Source organism: Erpetoichthys calabaricus, chromosome 2, assembly GCF_900747795.2.
Source record: "Erpetoichthys calabaricus chromosome 2, fErpCal1.3, whole genome shotgun sequence".
Taxonomy (NCBI): domain Eukaryota; kingdom Metazoa; phylum Chordata; class Cladistia; order Polypteriformes; family Polypteridae; genus Erpetoichthys; species Erpetoichthys calabaricus.
This window is the reverse complement of record NC_041395.2, coordinates 73,067,347-73,087,049: the sequence shown is the minus strand read 5'-3', so window position 1 is coordinate 73,087,049 and position 19,703 is coordinate 73,067,347. Positions and strand designations below refer to the sequence as shown.

Sequence of the window (19,703 nt, the reverse complement as noted above, 5' to 3'; positions counted from 1 at the left end):
AACAGTGATTGAAGCAAAGATAGCATATCAAGAGACTGTTACAGAGCGCTGGCTTGGTAAAGGTCAACTGTCACATTTTCTTAAGTTATTTTTATAACCTTTATGCACAGAGTTAATGAAAACACAAAATCGTTTCATTACTTACTGCTAAATGTGTGCTTTATTAAAATGTTAAGTAGAAAACTATAAACCTGATTACTTGAGCTCAGGGCAAGCATTCAACCCAACCCTGCCCTGGCAAAGTCTGCACTGCAAAAGAGGAACCCGTACTGGTAACTGATGAGCCCCTCCAAATGCCAGTGGGAGTCAGCATTATGGCCAAAGAGTGCCCTAAAATAATTAGTCTATGTGCAGTAATGTAAAAAATAGAGGCCAGATATGCTGCTACAATATCTTGCTTATGGTTAAGTACAGTGGAAGAAGCAGGGTCAAGGCAAAAGTTAAAAAAGAGGAACACTTTTCAGAGACTTGCTACTTACCTTCACAGCTTCATTGTATGTATATATATATATATATATATAAAAAATATAACTCGCAGATGGAAAGGTAACCTGGCCGGGATGGTTGAAAACTAGGGTAAATGGGTGAGAAGAATTTAGGGCTTATTTGAACCGAGGACTGTGTCTAGTGCAGCTGCTGTCTATAGGAGATGTCTCAGATCCCCAAAAACTAGACTCAACTAGTGAGACCCATACATATGTCCAGTACATTACAAGTATACCCTGGAAGCACTTCTGGGTCAGACAGACAAGATCCCCTCAATGTCCCCAAAGGTCCCAGGCAGGGCTGCATGCTCCAATTACAGTTATCATTCAGCCCTGTAGAAATCCACACTGGGGTAGCACCATAGGAATGCCCACTAACTATTCATTGTATTGCCGTTGGTACCACCAACAATCCCAACAATTGAGGTCCCAACCTAACATCCCCTTACTAATATACAATATATATAACAATATATATTACATTATATATACAGTATATATTAGGGGGGGTGTTAGGTTATATTATATACAGTATATATTGGGGGGGGGGGGGTGTTAGGTTGGGACCTCAATTCGTCTATGCATATTTTATGACTCCTGGAGTTGCTTGGCCCTAAAAGTGTAAAAGGGTGGCCCCAGAAGTTCCAGAGTACATCACTGGAAGTTGCCCAAGAAGTTTAACCCAGAAGTAGTTTGTTTCTGGTGCTTACAAGCCCCATTTGGTCATTACTTCAGTGAGACTGGAGGAAGAATGTGGCTTGGTAGAGGAGGGTTGGACTGTTTGGTTATTAGGATGAAAATTGTAGTAGACACCCCATTTGACAGATTGTGGTACAGAGTCTGTGGAATTATGCCAAGATGAGCAGATATGGGTTTTGTTTTTATGTCTATTTATTCTGTTACTTTACTTCTCTCCCCATTTCCATTCCTTGTGTTTCTTATAGTTAAAAAACACTCTTCCATACTGTATATACTTTGGCCTTCTTGGTGTTACCTTAAGCTTAGGCTTAGGAACAGGTCGAGAACATCACTTAGTCCTTAAATATCTTTATGTTTGCATGTCAAACAGGAGATCGTTTGTTTGGTCCTAAAATGTAAAACCAGAGGACTGACAGTGTAAATTTGTATGACATACTTTTTCATTTACATATCTTAAGAATTTTAGAACTATGGTCTGTTTGCACCAGTGTGAATTTTAAAACAGGTTACTACTGCAGTTTTTAAAAGTGCCATTGCTCAGGGATCTTCTTATAGTTTACACCACCTAAGCAGATCACCATCACCTCTTCTTCCAGCAAATTAGTGCTACAAAAGTATGAAACTATTTCCAATTTTAGATGACTATCAACTTTACCTAAAAAGTCTTTCCCTTTCTGCTATACTGCAGGATTACAGAAATGTTTTTATAAGCTATTTTTAATTTTTGCAAATACTTTCCCAGTGATGTCTCATTTATTTTATTCAGCAACTCAGGCAAATGCAGTTATTTGGGAGCCGCTGCATGTTCAGGCTCACATCCAGACCCCATTTATTTGAGGATGAAAAAGATCCTTAAATGGTGCGTAACTCTTTTCTCCTTAACTGAAGTTTACCTTATTTTTGTAAAAATGAGCAACAGATGACTACATAACCACATTCATTTTAATCATAGACTTTCAGCTGGTCAACATTAGTACATATCCCATCTCGAAGTTGTGACCACATATTCTACCAAATGAATCTTTCAATGCCATACTAGGATACATCTACAGACAGCATAAATCCCCCTTCTAAAAATAATTTGAAATATGTTAAAAATGATTTAAAATATGTTAAAAATGATTTGAAATATGTTCCTGAACATGTAGAAAAAGAAGAAACAACAAGCTGCTGTAAGTACAAGACAAAGTTATGAAAATAAACACACCACTTTGAAAAAGTCAATACGGCAGTGTGCATTGAACGGAGCCCTCACAGGAGGGAAGGGTGAGGAAATCCAAATGAAGACTTGAAGACTGTGTCATGTTTCAGTCCAGGACCTGTGGTGATGGGGGAACAGCTAGGGGAAGAAGTAGCTCTTTAAAGTGCAGAGGAACACTTCAGTGTAGGTAAAGCCAGAGTGCAGGAAAGAAACGTTCCAAGAGGCTGTCAGAGGACAGATCCTCCCAGGATCAGAATGAAGTAGGAGATGACGTTTGTTTCAGAATTACTTCCTTTCTAGCTGATAAGAACTGACATTAATCAGAGCGTACAGCAAGTATGATTTCAAAGGTCCAGAAAGTTATTGAAGCCAATAAAAACAGCAAAGGTCAAGCCTGCTCAAAATCCACAGCTAGATAACTGCATAGGAAAGTAGTCGTTCCATTTTTTTTCTTATAGGCTCCAGTCATAACAGTTATCAGTATTATGACACAAATGTCAGGACATTTCATAAGCGGTGCTCTTAGACACATTTACTTGTATTTCATATGGCTGGGATTCCTGACCACTTATTTGTAGCACAGTACGTGTTCATACATCACATCTGGAAACCTCAGACCTCATATTTTTTAATCCAAACTGAAAAGTGTGACCGCCCTTATTTCTATGCTGTCACTTGACAGATACACACATTCAGTGGCGCTTTAGTCTCAGAAGTATAATATTATGAATGTACAAGTACAGTATATAATAAACCCAAAAAACGAATTTGAGTGGATATAAACTGTATGTGTGGATTGCATTTATTTTCTTGCCAGCATTCACAACTGTTGGTACCCAACTTCAATCCATTTCACACATACCTGAAGGCATCCTCATTGAAACACCTGCATGGCTTGGTGGACATACAGCAGGAAAACATGGCAGAGCTGGCATCTGACCAGCCTTTCTGGCAATGTATGCTTGACCAGATTCCAAAAGTGAGAGGTGTGCCACAGACCACCCACACCCAAGCGACAAATGCACTAAAAATGCATGTGACGCTATGGGGTAAAAAAGGAAGCAAAAGTGACCCAAAAACAGAAAAACCCAACCAGGGCTGGAACACTGATTAAGACAAAGATAAAAAAAATTAGATGGGAAACAGCAATAGAAAAAGGCCGGTGCAGTGGGGTAGCCAATCCAGTAACGGAAATGTGTTTCTGTCAGGCTGCTATTGGTTCTCAAGTGAATGTGAGTATAAAGTATAGGCCAGGCTCACATCATCAATTCATATTTAGTAGTGAACATATTTTTCATTGAACAGTTAAAGCTAGTTGTTTTTTTCACATTTAACTCATTTCAAATGTCCATTTTTATTCCAAACCTATAAAAGCCATAGATAATATAATATATGTATAAAGGCTGGTGAAAAGCAGCCTCATTTTGTATTGTGTGTTACATTTCTTTCTCTTCACAGTTTTTCTCTTAGACATAAAAAGGTTCAAAACCTTCTATTATGTTGTGTGACTCACATCACAATGTAATTAAGACCGGCTCTTATAATGGCTATCCGTTTCAGTGACTGCAAACGAGTACTGCCTAACACACAATGGCATTATTGTACTGAATGCCGAATCCTAGAGCTGGGTGAAGCTTGAAGTGGCTCCACTCCAGAAGCTTCATAGCCACTCTCATTCCGAAGACGCACAAGCTTCAGGACCTCAAATCTCAGTTTTCTTATTTAACAAATAATTATTTAACAAAGGTATGCGAAGTGAAATGTTTGCATAAATAGCACTGAAGCACGAGTAAGAGTTTTACATTTTTTGTGTGTGCTTGCTAATGTAGAGGAAACTCCTGACTGCATTCTGCAAAGGTATACAAGGTCTAGAGTCTAACAAAAAGACGCTGTCACAAACAATGACGACAAAGGAATATTTTGGCATTCTTCTGTAAGCAGTATTCAAAATGCAGAAAGAAAGCTAAACTGGAATTATTAAATAAAGTGTGCAAGTGTTACATGCATGTCACTCGTATGAAAGAAGGAAAATGGAGTTGTGAGTTTTGCCCCGCATCAGCAGAGGTTTAACATTTACTGTGGTTTTCTTCCACATGTGCAGGACTACTGCAGATTAACTCGAAATGACACTCATGGTGCACCTGGTGCTGCCGGTTGGGCATAGTGGTTCAGAAAATGGATAAAATGGAGGCAATACTTTGAACCTATATGTCATAATGTATTTCTTGCATCTATTTAAGCAATTCCACAGACGTTTCTTATATTTTTTACGTTAACTAAGTAAAAAAATAAATAAATAAAACATTTCAGAACATAAACACAGAAAGACAGGAAGTGCACCAAGTGAATATTCAGTCGATTTATTTTGTAGTTACAGCTTTAAATATCATAAATAGATGAACATGTTTCTTTTTCCACTGTGTGCAAAATACAGGATTGCAGGTGACGTTTTATAAATACAGTTTTAATTTTACACAAAAAAAGGTTCTTGAGTTTGCAAAATGTGCAAAGATAAAGGATTATCTGAACAGTAAAACCCTCAACATTTTAAGTTGAACATGACACATTTCTTGATTGGCTTTCTGAAAGGTAATCAGGTTCTGCAACAGAAGATAAAAGAAGGATACATGTGTAGAAAGAGAAAGAGAGCTGTCTTTATGGCTTTCTTTTGAAAAAAAAAAAAAAAGGCAGCACAAAAGCGCAAGCAGAGTCCTAATGCAACATGCATATTATTTCCTACTAATGTCGTTGGAGCAATTAAATTAACATATAATAAAGTGCCACAGCCGGTTAGTAAATGATATATAATGGAAGAAGTTTTAGAATTCGAGAGAAGGGGTTGCAATCTCTTTCAATGCACTGATTTGAACTAATTTCAATTGCAGCATGTTTTTCCAGCTAAGATAACCATACAAGGCATACAAGTGATGAATGTTAGTTGACTTCCAAATCCTCACAGGCATTGTGCTTTGGAGCTGCCGTGATATTGCAAGGCCCATGCAGCAAGTCAAGGCTAATGGGATATGAGGCTACAACTAAAGAGCAACAATAAGACAAGAAGGCCATTCATTCACCTCTCCGAGGTTTGCTGGTGTCAGCCAATGAGGGGATGCAGACCTGTGCAGCTGAAACAGACTGTAAGCAATCCAGAAGTGACATCAACGGATAGAGAACACAAGAGAAGATTAGTTGTGTTACCGCAGACAAGAAAAGTCAGAAGAGGTTCAGGGCGGGAAAAAAACTCAGGACAGGAAAATATGCTTAATGACATAACCAGATGAACCTCGACTCCTGCATTTAGACAGGCCTCAGATTCATACTTTTCAAGCTGAGAAACCTGTGTCATTAATAATTTACCAGGCAACATATTACAGGAACATTGCACTTCGTATTTAATCATTTTCGCTAATACAGCATTTAAGGATAACCTAGGTAGAACAATAAGGAATATTACTTTTCAGGACCAATAAAAAACAAACACATTTTCAAAAGATCACATTGTTAAACAGCAGACTTTTGACTTTTCTTTCTTTAAAATATAGATAGATAGATGGTTTCTCTGTCCATTCAAAACATTAGTCATGCTGGTAGACCATAATAAGTGAGGGACATAGAATATACAGTACGTTAAGGCAAAATGCACCTCAAAATCAGTAAAGCAGGACATCTTCCATTTTCAATCAGGAGGACAGTGAGGCAGTTCAAAAGGTGCTCAAGACAAGTAGCTAAAGTTGCTTAAGTTTGCTATTAATTTATCTTTTTTCAGATGCAATGGAAAAAACACTAAACACATGCCTATAGTTAGTAAGACAGGTGCATACATTTTTCTGTCACTGGGTTGTGTCATTTTGGGTTCATTCAGTCATGCATTCCTTGCTTGATAATCCTACATAACTCTCACACATCACAATGTTAACTGGAAAAGAAAATGGCATTGAAATAGATTATCTCATTTGTCAAACCAAACAAATATAAAGCGATAATGAGGACTCCCAACTTTTTGTAAAATTGTTATTTTTGTTGTAAGAACCTAAAGTCACTACTTTTTATGGTTTTTCATGGCTTCACATGGCACTGTATTAAGAAAAGAAATGGCACGGTCTTCTGTAGCATATTATAAAATAACTGCAGGTTTTCTAATTACTAATGAATTTATTTTTATATAAGTTGTCTTAGAGCAGGGGTCGCCAACTCCGGTCCTGGAGGACCACCATGGCTGCAGGTTTTCATTCTAACCCTTTTCTTAATGAGTGACCTGTTTTTGCTGCTAATTAACTTCTTTTGAACTCATTTTAATTTACTTGTTCTTGAAGACTGTGACCCCTTAATTGTTTCTTTTTCCTTAATTAGCAGCCAAACAATAATGAGATACAAAATGAGCCAAAACAACTGGTGTCCATCATACAATAGCTGAAAATAAAGAACGATGAAGGTCTCAGGAATGTTGATCTGCTCAGGTCCCCAAAACATTTTAACAGAGTTCTTACTTAGAAAAGAGAAAATCAACAATTTCAGAAATGTCTGCTAATGCACCACGAGAGCAGCAACAAGCCACAGGATTAAAGAACGAGTTTAATTTACAACAAGAACTGGCACCTCATTAAGTAAGCTGGTTAGAGTGAAATTGATTAGAGTTTGAGGCCCTCACTTAGTTGGTCTTCTGTTGGCTCCCTCACTTTGGTTGCCATTTAAGGAAAGAAAATGAAGCAATTCAGAGGAACGATGAAGAAATTCAGGAGAGCAAATCTTAAAAAAGCAATTAAATTAAAACGAATTCACAAAAAGTTAATTAGCAGCACAAACAGGTCACTCGTTAAAAAAAAGGGTTAGAATGAAAGCCTGCAACCACAGTGGTCCTCCAGGACCGGAGTTGGCAAGCCCTGTCTTAAGAGTACTGCAACGATAATCAAAACACAATAACTAATCAAAATTAAAAGAGATACAGTAGTTGTTCACTTTAAAAGTATACTGTAGTGAAGTACTAAAGTAACTAAACAAAATTATTGCCTTTAATAGGCAAAGTCACTACGCACAAAACAATTTTTTGTGCAAAATATAAAAAACGAAAACCTCACAATTTTGTTTAGGTTTTCAGAACACTATAGTTTTTAAGAATTAAAACGTCATAAAACTGAACGCAAAATTCACCTAACAGAATTAAAAAGACGACTGATTTCAACGCCTAGTTTCTCCCTCAATACCCTTTAAGAAGTAAGCAGCAATGTGGCTAGACGCTGAGGATCAAGGGCAACTTTAAAAAGGTGCAAGCCACTTTATGCTCAGCTGTGGAGATGGAGGTGAGAGGCGGCTGAATGAATGTTTCACTGGCTGTGGCTGAATGCGACTGACCAGAGATTTATTAATGCTCATCAATAACACCTATTACACAGGCCCGGCTCAAAAACTTTAAAAGTTTTTTTTTTTTTGTTTTTAACATTCTAATGTCAAAATCCTGGTTATTAGAATGTATTAAACTTTTTCAGTGATCTGGCATGCTCATCTTTGAGAAAGCAAAGCCACATCTACTAACAGAATTTAGGAGGGACAGGGATCCGACATTCTAACTAGGTTTCAAAAATTTTTTTAGTAAAAAAAAAAAAAAAAAAAAAAAAACGAAAAGGCTAGGAGCTTAAAATGTTGCTAAACAACCTGTTAAAGATTAATGGGTAAAACAAAAAATACAAAATTATAATTAAGACAAGCTTAATTAAAACTAAATTCAAATTCAGACTGCTTAATTTGTTTTTCTGTTTTGCTTTCTTTTACATCCCTCAGGTCTTTACTGATTATTTAAATGCAGCAACTTAGCATTCATAAAACGTAATGCTTATAATGTGTGCTCAAAAAAGAAACAAAAAAAAAATCTGATATAACTTTTAAAAAAATGTAAAGGTTATCATTTAGGTAACACCACTATTTATACATAAATAATGAGGAAATATTTCATTCTGACCATGAAGATTTTTCAGTCTTATAGCTTAAATATGACAAACTTGCGGTGTCTCTTGTAGTTCTCTCCTCAATGACGACAGTCTGACCAAACCGAAAGTCGTCTATCTCTCTGACTGCACTTGACAGGCTATCGCTTCAAATACTACAGTGCTTTAAGACATTGGACTTGGTGATGTCCAAAGTAAAATAACTAAACAGTGTACAAGCTATTAAAATGCACGATTTGTGCATTATCAAATAACTTCACTAAAACTAGCGAATACATACTTTACCGAAAGTTCGAAGTATTTTTTAAAAGATTCCTACATAAAAGAAGTGTTAAAATATGCATTAAACAGTTATGACTTTTTCATATAAGCATAAAAATGTAAACTTGTGTAAAAAAAAATTAAATAACACTTAATAAAAATGTCTTCTGAAAATGTGACTAGCACATCCATGTGTCAAAAGTTAGAGTAACTGTAAACAAGAGGAGCTTCTGCACACAAGAACAGATGAAACAGATCTCGTCCGTTCTCTTTGTGCTTTTGAACTGACCTTCAGGTTGGTTAAGCCCAAAGTATGTACAAGGCGTGACACTTCGTACAGATAAAGTGCTTCCACTACAGCTACACTTGTGTTTACAACATTTTTCAAAATGAGATTTTAATCTCCTGAATAACCTGAGTTTATGCATAACGCAACATCTGTGATTTGACCCTGATGTTCCTCTGATGTCATATTTACTGCACATTGTTTCAGTGCTACAGTTACAGGAAAGAGACACGAATGTCACACTAGACACTTAAAAGAGGGATCTACAAATGTTTTAAGTCTAAGTAGACCTCCATCTGTTCAAGCATGTGCGGATGTGTTGAGGGACCTGCTTCTTCATACATAACAACTAGCAGCTCCTGCAGTAAGTAGAGCAGTGGCACCCCAATACTCAGGAGTTCATACAAATAGGCATAGTCTTGTGAATTTTCTCGGAAATGAAGGGCAGCGGCATGCATCACCTCATGCATCCAGCAAGACAGATGTCTGGGCATATTAAACAGATCCCGTGTCAGACGCAGCGGCCAGCTTACAGATTTCCTAAGGAAGGAAGTCACGGTACCTGGAGGCCGACCCTCTAGGCTGCTGACAGCAGAGTACGCCTTTATTGCCTCTGGAGATGACGGTGCAGCCTCCATCTGCTTTGACAGATCAGTTTCCTCCTGCAAACAGATAGAGGATAGATTATCGGATGTATTTGCTAAAGACCATTTGAAACTACTAATGCATAACTTTGATTTCAACCACACCTATCCATAGCAAGCAAAAAAGGGAAAAAATAATACATTATATACAATACTGCTGCGTCTGAAGTTCTGGAATGTATACATGAAACCATATTTTTCTGTTTTTAAGGTAGTCATTAAGTTGAAAGCAGCATTAAACACAGTCTGACCAGGTAGCACAGTGCAAATCCTGCTTTGCCTCCATGCATAAAACCAAAAGTGACCTGATATTTATATGACAGTACACTTCAATTCCAGTGTACCATTGCTTATATATTAAAAATACATTAAATACAATCCCAGCACATATTATTACTTTACACTCACCAGCTACCCTCTAACAAACTTACACTTACATGACATCTCTAAGCCCTTTGTACTTTTAATCAAGGTAACAATGGATACTTTATTTAGTTGGAAATGTTATTAGGCAAATAGCAAATTGCTTTATATACTTATTAAAAATGATTTACTGCAGCAATGGAATATATATTAAGAAATCATCTGAAGACAGATATGGAAGCTGATGAATGATTGAAGATGACTATTTTCTAGGAAAAAAAATGTAATACTATCTCTGAACACTAGATGTCAGTGGCAGATATATTTGAAACTTAAAACCAGCATTAAGCCTGCTGCTTGAGCCACCAGTTTCTGTTATGAAGATTTTTTAAGCCAAAAAATTTTTTCTGCATTGTACTGCACTGTATTCTATTCGCCTAAGTGTTTAGGAGCACTGTGTATTTGTAATGTGTTCATTAATCCCCTACTGCACCTCAGTTGGTCTTGGATGCAGGTGAAAATAATATATTTACTCCTAATTCTGTTCTCCTCAGAAGGTGCTGATTCAGAACAGTATACATAATATTATAATGCAAAAAAACAAATATTGACATAAATTGTGAATTACAATCTCACATGTATTCCGAAGAGCAATATTTCATTTATTGTCTATTATTTGCTGCAAACTGAATTCATTTTAACTGGAATTCAAATCATGGGTGCTCCCCAAGTGCAGTTGGCATGTTCTCCCTGTGTCTGCGTGGGTTTCCTCCCACAGTTCAAAGACATACAGGTTGGGTGAAATGGGGTTGCTCAACTGGCTCCTCCTGGTTTGTGTGTCCATCCTGGGACAGGCATGTGCCGGTCCAAGGATTATCCCTGCTTTGTTGCCTGTTGCTTGCAGGGGCAGGCTCGGCTATCCCACTAAATGCTCTGGATAAATCATTGAATGGGTATATCTCATTATAATGATACACATCTTTGCAACTGTTCACATTATGGTATGGGCTCAATCTCAGTTCACAGAATCGTAAAATAGCAAGAAGTGTGATTAAACAAGGACTTCATTTAAAATCAGAAACATCAAATTTAATAACTGCCTGAAGCTGCTATATGTCTTCTACGGTTAGTCAGTGCAATTCTTCTGTAAATTCTAAAGTACCTCACAAGTTCAAATTTTTATTTGTCTTTGGTTTTTGAAAAACATAATAGAATTAAAAAAAATATGGAGTTAGTGTAGAACTACATCCATGTGTATCTGCAATGGAAAAAAAAATGCTTCCACATGTAAAAGGTTAAAGACCCCCAAATTTAGGCTGTATGTTCTTCATGTGCTTGATAAAGGCTATACAGCTGAAATGTTGTGTCCTTAACCTTCTTTCCTTTTCAGCAAGGAAATAAGCTGTAACCTTTTCTTCCTTATTAAAAAGACAAACGGATAATTTAAAAATCCACACTGAAATGTAACATATATTGTAAGGATTACTAAAAACCAAGCTTACTAATACGAGCAAATACGTAATGATATATATATAAAATTTCCCAAGTGTAATTTAAATTAAAGTCCATCCATCTATTCACGTCCTTAACACACTTTTTCCTTTACAGGGTTCAAGAAAGCTGGGATGTGCTCTAAAAGAATTAGATGCATTGCTGGATGAGCCCATCACGGGGCACACTCGCAGGCATATTCACTTTCATATCAGCTGACCAGTTTAGCCAACTATCAGCACAACATGCGCTGCTTTGGGATGTGGATGGAAAGAGGAGTACATGTAGAAAACCTATGTGAATACATACAAAATGACCAAGGCTGAACGCCTGTGCACTGTGCTTCTTCTGGGGTCAGTTTACAGTTGACAATTATCAGAAAATTTTATCTGAAACAATGCAGGGATAACTAAAAATGTTAAATATAAGTAAAGGATAGCAGAAGACAATTTTGAGGAATTGAAGTAACTGACCAATTCAGAATAAATTGACATGTAGTAGTTTATTCTTTATTGTGTTGACTCAGACATTTGTCTAAATATTTTGATTGCTACATAACTTCACTTACACTGCAAACTAAGTGCATATGATTTTTTACATAGTATTTGCCAATAAATAGAAAGACAGGTAAATTACCTTTGGGAACTCTGAATGCCGTTTCCGGTACTTACTACTCTTTCGCTGAGTATAATGGGGCTTGCAGTAAAATTTACCTAATTTAGGAGAAAAAGATGCATTAATATCCAATAAACATTTGAAGGCATAGCAATGTAGTTAAGTAGTTAATAGAATATAAAGAAATGAGTGTCTGTATATCAAAGTGTGCATGGCAAAACACATTACATGTTTTGAAAAATTTGTGTTTTAGATTTTAGGTCTTAAACCCAGACATGCTTCTTGTGATATTATGTAACCTTCAAAGAAAATAAAATTTGCAGTCACTTCATTACCTTCATCCACATCAAAAGCACAGTTGCTTAAGCGTAAGCTGCTTTTACAGAAGTCACAACGGAAACACTCTCGGTGGAAGAAGCAGCCCTCTGCACTTAGCCTCTCCATGACATACACGCGCTTCTTGCAGAAATGGCAGGTGTCGCTGCCACCCAGATTCTGAGGAAACTCCTTTCGCAGAGAACCCTAAGGTCAGACACACAATACACAAAATTAGCTATTATGGAGAAGAAAAAAACTGCATTGCGTGGCAGTATTTTGCTTTTCACATTCTTCAGAAACTTGAAAACTGGTATTTCAGCTCACTTATAGAAATTATGCAACATGTTATAAAATCAGATTTAAAATGATTGGGTAAAGATGGACTACTTGCAATTGTTATTGTTATACAAGATTCCTGGCATCCTTAAACATTAATGGAGGACAGGCTTCATGTTGACTTCTAAAACCCTCATACTTGAAAGTTGTTTCCATGTAGTATGATTAGGATGGTGGATCATAATCACCTAGGTAATTGTAGTTCTCACTAAAAAATAAGGACGTATTTCTAGAATATGCAGAAATTAAATTGCATGACTGAACCAGGATAACATGATCAAAGTGAACGAGATGGTGTGGCCCTTTCTGGCTGGATGTTAAGGTCAGGAATACTGCCAGGGAAACTACAACTATGTGGTAGAAAGAAGATGATATGTTGCTTCTGGATGATCCCCTGAGATTAGCCTCAGCTTGAAGATTAATGAATTTCAGTAACTTTAAAAAGGGTTAACATTACAGAAAGTAAAAGCATATTCGTTGTGGACAAATGTTCAGCAATAACTTGACAAACTAAACTGTCAATTCTAGCCCTTGTACTCCTGTATAGATTGTCTTCTAATCAGATGACCAGCGGATCAATTCCAAAAACAGTCAAACATAACAAGCAGGAAGAGGATATCCTGAGTTTAAACAAAGTGGGGATCTAAACAGATTGGATCAAATCGCATTCTGCACTCTCTTTAAGTTTCATTTTTTAAATCAGCAGCAAGCATTGTGATTACAATCTCTAATATCACAGTTTATAAAAGTATTGAATTATTCAAAGGCCAAATACCATCAGATGAACTTTATTTTATAAAGCATTCTCCAAAGACAAACTATTTTATTAAAACATTCAACTGCAAAATTTCACCAGGAGTACCTGAAATATAGATGAATATACCAACAATAAGACCAACTGTAAAAGACCTACTTTTGGAGTGAAATATTTGTCATAAAACCAGTCTCCAGCCCAACCAAACTCCATGACAGGGGATTCCTCTTTGCTTTTCACAAAAAAAAAATCAAAAGCTAAGAGTTTACAATGACCAGAAACTGATATTAAGATGTTTAAGTTAAACATAATTGGCAGCTGGAGTGGAATAACTTAAATAGTTTGCTGTTAGGGATACACATGTCTGGTAGGGGCAGAGTCCAGTTTAGAAGTGAGACAGACTGAAAGGGAGATGTGTGTGTGAAAGAGACAGTGAGTGAGAGAGAGAGACAGAGTGAGAGAGAAAGAGCAAAGTGCAAGTAAGTGTGCAGGAAGGTGGCTTGGAACAGTTACATTTCTGAAGCTAGTCTATCTTTACAAAAATCTTTCAGTTATAAACTTTCTTTTACCTAGTTGGTGAGCTTGTTTAATGTACCAAGAAACCAACAACCTGTGGATTAACCATACATTTAACAAAGTCTGACTTCAACAAAGAATGATCTTAACCCTATACAGCAAGAAACTGAAGCGACAGACAGACAGACAGCTAGAAACCCAGGTACTCGGGTTTGCAGTAACTGCAGCAAATGATTGGTAAATTTAAAATCCACTTATTTTTTAGTGGCTACTGACCAGTGACAGGCCAGAAGCAGCTCAAATGTAGCTTTACCATTAATCAAAACTAGCATCTACTAAAATACATTCAAAAACAAAAAGTAACACAGAGAGAACATGGAGCTTCTACAAAATGCTGTTGCCTGTGCAGGATCTGGAAGTTTGTAGGATAGTTTCCTTGCTAAATGACAACGCTCTCTATGAAAAACAAGTGAAAACATGAGGGATATCAAAAGGAGATGAAAGCTGATATACAATCCATATTAAGAAGCTTGGACTGTACCTGGCAATCCGACAGGTATAGTAGCCAAGGCACAGGTTTGTAAATAAGAGTTGCCAGTTCAATTCTCAACTTCCATGTAGCTTTGTGTCCATGCACAAGTCAAATAACCTGCCTGTGTGGCAACTGTAAAAAATGATGTACAGTATATTATGTATGTGAACAACCGTTCTAAGTTGGGTCAAATAATTGTGTCAACAAATTTATAACAAATCCATTGTGAACTAACAGATTGATCCATGAAATCAAAATACTGATTGTTCAATCCATGGTTTTATTAATTTCAGTTGCAGAGACAGCATCATTGACAGCCAACACAAAACTATGTAAGCACCAAATGTAAAGAAACAAAATAATCAAAAATACACAATTCTAGCATAAAAACATGCCAGAGCAAAAAGCTAGCTTAAGCATTACAACAATCAAACAACATCAGAGATAATGGGATAACTACAGATAAACCTTCATGCACTATAACTATAATAATCCAAAAAATAAGAACACAAAATGAGTATTTCAGAGAAGCTACAGTGAAATCTATCATTTGTCATCAAGTCAGCAATAGGCAGGAAGTACAGATAACAAAAAACAGTAAGAAAAAAACAGTATCCAAAAAATAAGCAAATAACCAAAAAATCCAAAACATCAGACAAAAATAAACTAAAACAGTATGGGCTTCTCCAGCCAGATTTACGTTTCCATTTTTCTTCCCTGATGCAGCTTCTGTATAACTAATGCTGACAAACAGCTCGTCTAAAAGGGTAGGACCAGGGGCCAGCAGAACATGAAAGGGGGTCAGGGACTGAGTGTTTCAGATGGATGGTTACTGAGGCCTGACTCACAACTAGACATAGACAAAGAAGCGTGTTTAGGCTGGTGCATTTTTGTGCTTAAGGACAAATTCATTTTTGTGTTAGGTGTTTTTTGTCCATTGACACACATTTTTAACATGTTTTAACACACAAGTGTATATGCATCTTTGTGTGGTAATTTAGTATGCAACTGCCTATTACTTGTGTTTAAAATAAAGTTCACTAGTGATGACATTTTGTTGTGTTGTGTATGATGTGTGCTATGCTGCTCCTGCAGCACGATGCCCATTTTGCCATTTATGACATTAACCATGACAATTACATTACATAGAGGCGGTCCTGGGCACATTTCTTCGTGGAGTATTCATGTACGCTGCCTCGTCTGTAAAACAAAATTCAAACAAAAAGAAAACTGGGCATTTGCTAAGGAATTGTTGAGGTTTCTGGACAGAGGAAACTGCTACCAGTGAATGAAAGACTAGGAATTGGAAAATGTTTCAACTGACTAGAAAAAAGAATGGCCATAAACAGGCTGGGGTGGAATACCAAGAAAAAAATGGCTGTTTTGGATTTTAGAATGAATTTTTGCAGCAGATGTAACTATGGAAAGGGTCTTTTTATTTTCTATATATTCTTTTCTGTGTACCTCTTTGAGCAATATATTGTAATGCAAAGAGAAAGCAGTGATTTTAAATACACCATTTTCTGAAAATATTTATTTTTTGGTTAAACATTAGCTATTTTCTGCATTGCAGTACAGTCTATTGGCCTGTTATGGGGATACTGTTATTAAAGAACCCTACAAATAAAGAAGTCACCTCAAAATGTTTACAACTCATGAATAGAATTTATAAAGCAGCACAGTGAGAAAGATGTTATTTTCTTATTAGAGCAATTTTAATTAATAAAAAAAGTAATTCTTTATGTAAGATACTTCACAAAATCTTTAGTGGAGGACTCTGCTAAAAGATAAGATTTTTTTCCCTAATTTATAAAAGAAAAAGTGACGGATGCATGTGTGTTCACCATATATGTTCCCTTAGCAGAACTGGCTGATGTTAAGAGTGGTGTTCCACAGGGGTCAGTGCTAGGGCCACTGCTATTTTTCATATATACTGTATAAATGACTTAGACAGGAATATGAGTAACAAGCTGGTTAAATTGGCAGATGATACCAAGATAAGTAGATTGACAGATAATCTGGAGTCTATTAAATCAATACATAAGGAACTAGACAGCAAACAGGCTTGGGCAGATTTGTGTCAGATGAAATTTAATATCAGTAAATGTAAAGTATTACACATAGGAAGTAAAAATGTTAGGTTTGAATACACAATGGGCGGTCTGAAAATTGAGAGTACACCTTATGAGAAGGATTTAGGAGTCGTAGTGGACTCAATGCTATCAAGTGCACAAATTACTTTAGAAGCCATTAAGAAGGCTAATTTCTAATAGAATGTTAGGTTATACAGCACGATGTGTGGAGTACAAGGCCAAGGAGGTTATGCTCAGGCTTTTTTGGTCTCCAAGCTACAAAAGGGACATAGCACTGCAAGAAGAGGCCCAGAGAAGAGCAACTAGGCTGATTCCAGGGCTACAGGGGATGAATTATGAAGAAAGATTAAAAGAGCTGAGCCTTACTCAGTTTAAGCAAAAGAAGATTAAGAGGTGACCTGACTGAAGTGTTTAAAATTATGGAGGGAGTTAGTACAAAGTCATTCAGGGTAAATTCCACACAAAAATTAGGAATTTTTTCTTTATACAGAGAACCTTAGACATTTGAAATAAGCTACCAAGTAGTATGGTAGACAGTAGGACTTTAGGGACTTTCAAAACTCGACTTGATGTTATTTTACAAGAATTAAGTGGATAGGACTGGCGAGCTTTGTTGGGCTGAATGGCCTGTTCTCGTCTAGATTGTTCTAATGTTGTACACCAAAGTGGCAGGCTTCAGGAGTTAGTGTAAGGCATACAGTATGCTGATTTAAAAACATGGTTCCTGGTTCCTTTATATTTACTGCTGCTGCCTATCCAGACAAGGCTTTACTAAACTCACCTTCCTAGTGGTTTACTTCTTGGTGTTTGGGGCAAAGCTTACCTGTGATTCACTGACAACCCCTTTACAGCTGGACATTTTAGAAATAGTACACCTCTATAAAAACTACCTTTGCCTAATAAACAGGCTACTAAAGTAGGATTATTTCTTAAAAATAAAAACACTAAAATATGGTGACACCCATGTTATACTTACAGTAATGCACAAAATATACTTAAAATGTGAACAAGACTTTTAAAACAATAATAATTTAATAAAATTACTATTGGTTGCAAAACTTTAACTTGCACATCAAGAAAATCCCTTCTGAGTCACAAAAGCAGTGATGGCTGCTTACCAGCAAGGGGGTAGTTGAACAAGATTTGGGTTTGTGGTCATTCTCATACAGAGTGACCAGTACTTCGGCCATGGCACCTATCACAGCAGAAACCTTTCCAACAGTCATCTGATAAGTAGAGAAGGAGAGTGAAACAAGCAGCAGAGTAAGAAAGAAAGAAACCATAATCAGACCGAGACATGCTTGTTATTAAAACAATGGACGATGGGGTGTAAGGGTTAGGGGTCTAGGGGAGTTGGAGGAGGACACATTAAAAGCCAAGCATGCTAAATGATTAATTGTTGGCATGGAACACTGCTGCATCATTTCAATATTAAATTTCTAATGAATTAATTTTGAAGAAGCAAGAAAGTTTTGCACAACTCAGTAACTTATTAAGCATTCATTTTAAGTGGCTGTTTACATGACTGTCAAAAACATGCATTCTCGTATTTTGGATGGTGACACCTTAAAATTTGACCGAGTGTAAGTGTGCCTCCCAGTCAGCTTTAGTTCTGACCTTATTCCCTTTGCTGGCATGAAAGGTTCCAGCTCCAAATCACAACGCACTGGAAAAAGCAGATTCAGAAAACAGACTGTCGTAAAAATTGCCAACTTCAAAAATAATAAAATGCTTATATGAGATGGATATTATTTTCAAGGAATGTAACAACATTATTGAGAAGCAGCCTTTCAGTTTAACTTACCGTAGGCTGCAATTTGAGCTGACCATGTGTCCTACAATTGAAGCCAATTGAAGACAGTTGTCCATCCATCAATCAAAGCATTTCAAGCTGCTTGTTCTGTTGAATTCCCACTATGGCAATCACTGAGGACAGTAAGTTAGTCTCCCTTTGCTTTAGTAAGATAGTGTAAGCTTGTACATCTTCCAAATGTACTTACATGTCTCCAGCATATCCCAAGGCGATCTCCCAAGGGGCCATACCCATTACACAGCTGCCAGTTCATCCCCATTGTGCGAGAACATACAAACAACAGGACTAATGCTTGGTGCTTAAACTAGCGAAGGACGGTGCTCACCACGGAAAGGTACTATCTAAAATAAACATTATTTATGTGGTAAGGACCAAACACTGGAATTCGTTCTTGTAATAAACTCTTAACTTGTCAGCAGGAGCATTCCAGTAATTATTCCACAGTGCTCAATTAATTGATTTATTATATATATTAACATATTAAAAATCCAAATTTCATTATAGTTTTCATCTAACTGCATTACACAGAAACAGCACAAAACAAAGCGAGGAGGTAGAACATTACTTTTTCATTACTTTTAAACTAAACTTTTTTGAGGAATAGCTTATTTTAGTTTGGGGTCTTTGGTGTTGTAATTTTTCCATCTGAAGTCCTTACGAATATGCCAGTGCACATACAGTACTGTACATTGTTAATAAGAGAGCCGGGAAGACGGTAAGATGGGGTGATTCATCAAAATTCACACGTGTGTCATGTCAAACTTATCAGTGATGCTTCCAACACTTTCAGAATTGCACAATTGCCTTTTCAACTTTAGTTTTTGGCTCTCTGTTGTAAGTTTAAATGTTTGGTCTACTAAAATTGTTAATCCAGCAGAAACACTGCAGGGTTCCATGTTACACCGAGTTGTGTAAATAAAGTGCTGTTAATCCAAGAATCCTATCCATTCCTCTTCTTAAAGACAAAAGAATAATAGTGCTTCTTCATGGTCACTATCCTTTTCTTGTGAAACATGCCTTTCTATTACAGTACCACTGTATGAGTACACATGCTGCGTTCAAGGAAAAAGTCACTGCAGTAATAAATAAAAGTGCTCACTGAAACATGCATTAATACCTGTCCTGAGGAAGGATTTGAGGGCTGCGTGTTTTTAATTTCAGTCAAAGCAAATTGTGGATCACTAGAGGCTATGGGATGAATACCTTTTGTACAGGGCTATAATGAAAGAATACCTTGTTAAAAATAATTTGAATTGGATTTTCTACTAAACATCTCGAAAAAAAGACTGGAAAATATGTTTTTGGCAGTATGTCTTGATGAGCAAATCAAAAAAGGGATTATTGCAAATAGAGAAAA

At 36.7% G+C, this 19,703-nt stretch overlaps 1 protein-coding gene across 12 annotated transcripts in view; it reads right to left on the bottom strand.

Annotated features, from left to right (window-relative positions):
- The window catches only part of LOC114645970 (F-actin-monooxygenase MICAL2-like), a 353,538-nt gene that overhangs the window by 149,998 nt on the left and 183,837 nt on the right, over window positions 1–19,703 (bottom strand). For 6 of the 12 annotated variants that reach the window (XR_007934100.1, XM_051922735.1, XM_051922734.1 and 3 more), the window contains 5 exons: window positions 19,464–19,562; window positions 17,652–17,759; window positions 12,320–12,506; window positions 12,006–12,082; window positions 9,434–9,533 (listed from right to left, as the gene is read on the bottom strand). Coding sequence is in view for 11 of the 12 variants with exons in the window: in XM_051922735.1 (XP_051778695.1) it covers window positions 9,434–9,533; window positions 12,006–12,082; window positions 12,320–12,506; window positions 17,652–17,759; window positions 19,464–19,562 (571 nt within the window). In the remaining variant the exon portion in view is untranslated. Of the gene's footprint in view, window positions 1–4,729; window positions 5,521–9,433; window positions 9,534–12,005; window positions 12,083–12,319; window positions 12,507–17,651; window positions 17,760–19,463; window positions 19,563–19,703 lie in introns of those variants that run through there. The other 6 variants (XM_051922737.1, XM_051922738.1, XM_051922744.1 and 3 more) reach the window with 5 other exon arrangements.